Consider the following 4,993-nt stretch of genomic DNA (forward strand, 5'->3'; position numbering starts at 1 on the left):
TGTTGTGCGACGACGCGTGCGAGAGGATCTCGCGGTGCATCGACACGAAGCGCTCGTAGAGACCCTTGTCCATGGCGAGAGCGACCGCGCTCTTGAAGGTCGCCTTCTCGTCCGCGTCGAGGGCGTCCCACGACTTGCGCACGCGGGTGCCGCAGCAGCCGTACGCCTTGCCGCACTTGGCGCCAGCAATGGAGGACGTTGCGTTGGACGAAGCCTCGAGCGCCGAGACGCCGAGGATGCAGAGGATGGCTGCGAGAAGCAGCTTGTAATAGACCATGCGTATCGTTGAAAATGGGATATACTCGAGGTCGAGCGAGTTGAGAAGTGAGCGCAGGAGGGTCGTTGGAGTCGATCTCACGGGCGATGGCGACGACGGGGCGTCATTGATAGAGCTAGCATGGAATCCGGACTGAGATGTGCTGTTGGCGGTTGATGCAATCGGTGGGAGGTTGCGTTGCTTAGTGATGCGGCATGTGAAACGGTGGTACAATTTGAGACCAACACCTGATCGGTTACATGGGCTGTTTGCAGATACCACGGGGCGGCCAGGGGCAGAGTGGTACCGTTGATGTTGAGCCAACAAGACGGACATAGTGGGAATACGCGAGCGTGGTTGGGTTGTGCTGGACCTGTGTGATTGCAGCGTGTGTTATCAGTGATGGTTGCTTACAAGAAGTTCGCTCCATTACACGCTGTGAGAAAGCGAAGTGGGATCTTATGGATCTGGCCGAATACTCTTCTACCGGTACTACTTCACGAGACGCTTGGAAAATTACGAATGTCATAAACGGCGGGCATTTAGTGTAGGTCTTGATTGCAGTGATTTGGTTCGCTTTGTGAGCGCCACGTATCTCGCATGTGATTGGTGGCCGTTTCACGTAGCTTCCTCTGCAATGCGCCACGTCATTAGCGTACTCGACACTAAGGTGTCGTACAGTTTATTTGCAATAGTAGATGTCAGGGTACGCGTTGCTTGCAGATACAATGTACTAGTGAAAGCCATATATCCTAATCGCCTAGACTATTAGGGATCCTAGATACAATAAACTAGTACACGATGACTGAGGAGACGCAGCTCCTGTGATGCAAATCGACCCCAAGGCACGATCAGTTGGGAAGAAAATGCCATGGACGGGCGATCTATATCAACGCACGAGATATTTGATGCTCCCGAAGCCAGTACTTTTCATTTGAATCTCTACCCAGCATGTCAACCACGCCCATGACGCTCTTTTGTGAATTTGCCGACGTCTCGTTTCCTTCTTTTTCAGAGGACGTGTACCGCGTGCAAATGAAGACCAACGCGGCGCAGACCAGCGCCGAGATCTGGCTCGAGTCGCAAAGAAGACCAAGCTCCAATGGTATGGTCGAGTTCTGTACCGCTATTGTACTGACGTCAATATGATGGACAGGCAATGCACGATCGAGGATTTTGACAAGCACATTGCGTCCCGGTACGCACTTCCAACGGCAGTCGTTTTGACAAGCTTCAAGGTACACTTCCATTCCTGTTGAAGGTTGGTGAAATCTTTGGTTTGTCACTAGAATGGCCTCGCTGCAATCAACGCGAACAAGCCGATGCTGCTCGATACTGCAACGAACCGCACTCCTCCATGCACTGTCGACGTCTCTGCTGCAGTCGAATCGATGGAGCTCAGTCTTTCGATCGAGCTGTCGCCCGAGTGGAGTGCCCTCTACAGCTTTGCGATGCGACCAATCAAAGTCGACCCCATGGCTGTTTTGGAAACTCGTATGCGGGACCTCGAGGAGATGATTGCTCGACCTCGCACGGCTTTCTGCGTCTTGACAACGATGCTAGTCTGCGAAAGCGAAGACGAAAACGTCATCAGCTCGTGCGAGTGGACGGCCCCGAAGCCAACGGAAGTGGCGGCGCTCGTTCGCCTCGACGAAGACGCGAAATGCATCGTGGTTTTGCAACCTGGACTGTATCACATTCACTGCACCTTCTCGGCTGACCGTACCCGGTCGTTGACGACGTATCTCTCTATTGACGCAAGCGTCAAAACGACGTCATTCAAGACGCGGGTCGACACTCGGTACCCTTTTGACGCAGGCCACACTACCTACCTCGACGCGGGTGCCCGTATTCAGCTGCGCTACGCCATCGGCGGAGGCGACGCTACTGGGTCGATGACGATCTTCTTGCACGAGCGTAGCAGTAGCACTTTCTGAGGGGTAATCTTCAAATTCATTGATTGCTCTGGAAATCTCTCTGCCTCTACAAGATCCGAGTTCTGTCCAAATGTCCTTGCAGCAGCCGCGACGGTCAAGAAGGGTGTGGTGTGTGCTGGGATGCAGCTGTGGCAAGCCAATTACCGGTAGTCAAAGCCCCGTGCGATGTAAAAACCCAAATCACGCGCCGGCAGGTGGTAGAATGTGTGTCCTCAATCACATCAACATCTGTAGGCCTGGGACAAGATGTTTGTTGTTGTCATGCTAGTACTATTAATAGAAAAACCGCGTGAGCGTCAAGACGAACAAGCTGCAAACCAACGCGGTCATGTGGCTCGAGTCCAAGAAGACCAAGCTCCAGTGGTACATGTCGTAATTCCTCTTATGTCTTTTCACGGTATATAGGAACTGCGTACACGGAGTCAACGTACGCGCTTCCAAACGCGGTCGTCTCGGCAGCCATCAAGGTACGATTCCAGCTGTTCACAACCAAGCGCGAAATTTTGATATTAGAACGGACTCGCTGCGATTGATGGGGCCGCATCGAAGATGGTCGATGCTGCGACAAAGCCACCAGTGACGCCCGCCAGCACGATCGACTTGTGTGCGAAGAGGCCGAGCTTGGCGCTTGCGCTTGAGATCAAGATGTCGCCAGAGTGGACAGCAGGGTACCGCTTTGAGATGACGTCCATCGAGGTCAAGGTCGTCGACATTTTGGAAGCTCGCATCCGCGACCTTGAAGAAGCCAAAGCTGCACCGCGCATGGGGTTCTGCACCCTGACATCGACAGCGTTCTATGCCACCAGCACTCCCACTCCGTGCACATGGACGGCGTCGACAGCATCGAAATACTCTTCTATCCAAGTGTGCGGCTCGTATAATGCTGCGTCGCTACAAATTCAAGATGCATCCGTTGGCGTGGGACAGGACAACCCGTTGGTCATCTCTCAGCACGACTTGCTTCCGAAGGTCCTATATGTTTTATAGCTAGTGACAATCAAAACGAGTGGTGTTGGTGAGAGACCCTATGCGAGAAAGTGCTCACGCCGCCAACGGGCCCTTCGTGATCGCCCAACTGCACGTTGTACAATCGAAACCAGAGCCTCGTATCTCTTGTCATATCTGTTTTGGATTCCTCTCGAGCATGTCGAACACTGCCTCCACGCTTTCCCAACGCTACTGCGAGTTTGCCAACGTCACCTTCCCATCGACGGTGGACAATGGCGCGTACCGCGTCAGTGTCAAGACGAACAAGGATCAAACCAACGCGATCATCTGGCTCGAGTCCAAGAAGACCAAGCTCCAGTGGTAATGTTACTCGATTCCCAATATTACTCTTCATGATACCGGGTATGTGCTAGGAGATGCGCGGTTGAAGACTTTGCCAAGCACACGGAGACGAACTACGCGCTTCCAAGCGTCGTCGTCTTGGCAGCCATCAAGGTATCATCTCGTCTTGTTGCATCTCCAAAAGCAAACGATTTGATGGTAGAATGGACTTGCCGCCATTGATGGAGCCCCCGCGAAAGGGCCAGATGCGGCAGCTAACCCATCTGTGACACCCGCCAGCACCCTCGACTTGGGCATGAAGAAGGACACGTTGGCGCTTGCTCTCGAGATCAAGATTTCACCCGAGTGGGCGACAGCCTACAGCTTTGAGATGACGTCGATCGAAGTCAAGGTCGTCGACATCTTGGAGGCTCGCATTCGCGACCTCGAAGAAGCCAACACTCGACGACGTGTTGCATTTTGCACTGTGGCAGGGACGTCTACTGGTGGAAACGCACCGTGCACATGGACCACGCCGAACGTGGATAAGTCACTGGCGCTTCTTCGCCTCGACGACGATGCGCAAAGCGTTGTCGTGGTGCAGCCTGGCGTGTACACCATCCATTGCGTCTGCCAGTCGGCGAGTGCTTCGTCTGCGTCCATCTCCCTCTACATCGGCGCGACGTGCATCAAGACATCGTCTTTTTCGAACCAGCCCATCTCGAACGACCACGACTACCAACCGTACAACTACGACTCGTTTCAATGCTGCTCGAGCCATCAGCTCGACATCGCCCATGTTGCGCATCTTGACGCTGGCACCCACCTCCAGCTTCGCAATAGCAGCACCGCCGGTGGCGCTGTATAGATGACGGCATTTTTACACGAAAGTGCGATTCTCTAGACGTCGAGACTACACACAGGCGTAATGCGTTGATATGCTAAGAATCGAGTCGCATCCGATGATATCCGTATTCAAAAAGGATGACAAGCTCCAACATGCTACGCAATACTTTAGTAGGTGGTAAAGATAGTTCCAACGTGCACGACAGCACTTCCGCCCACATTCAAATCGGTAAATTGGTATAAAATCTTTGTACCATTTCAAACAACCTACCGCCTAGTACGTGTCACCGCGGCACTTGAAGAACTGCTCGTTGATGTTGCCAAACGCTTGCAGCGCAATCGTCGCTTGGCCACTCAGAAGCGCGTGGAGCGACGCCAACTGGTCCGTGAGCGCCGAGATGCCCCACTCGAGCTTGAAGGACGCCGAGAGGTCGACGGCGCCGCCTGCGACGCAGTTGTGGTAGTAGAGCACGAGCACCTTTTCGATCTCGACATCGCAGTCGAGCGACGAGAGGCCCTGGAGCGTGCACTGCGCCGCGAGGGCCGCGCGCCACTTGAAGTAGACGTCCGTGGCCTTGTTGGGCGCGGTACTAATCTCGGTGATGTTGGACTCGGAGTGCACGACGGCGCACGGCGTCTCGGCGAGCACCTGGAGCGGCCCCGTAAACTCGTACTCGTAGCTGTT

At 54.1% G+C, this 4,993-nt stretch overlaps 1 protein-coding gene across 1 annotated transcript; it reads left to right on the forward strand.

Annotated features, from left to right (window-relative positions):
- Window positions 1–3,298: 3,298 nt before the first annotated feature.
- On the forward strand, window positions 3,299–4,330 carry SPRG_03257 (hypothetical protein; the record flags this gene model as incomplete). The annotated part of the gene is made up of 3 exons (XM_012341838.1): window positions 3,299–3,501; window positions 3,555–3,636; window positions 3,686–4,330. The coding sequence occupies exons 1-3, from the start codon at window positions 3,338–3,340 to the stop codon at window positions 4,328–4,330; spliced, it is 891 nt and encodes a 296-aa protein (XP_012197228.1). The 5' UTR covers window positions 3,299–3,337.
- Window positions 4,331–4,993: the final 663 nt, after the last annotated feature.

The sequence above is a fragment of the Saprolegnia parasitica genome (genome assembly GCF_000151545.1).
Source record: "Saprolegnia parasitica CBS 223.65 unplaced genomic scaffold supercont2.8, whole genome shotgun sequence".
NCBI lineage: Eukaryota > Oomycota > Saprolegniomycetes > Saprolegniales > Saprolegniaceae > Saprolegnia > Saprolegnia parasitica.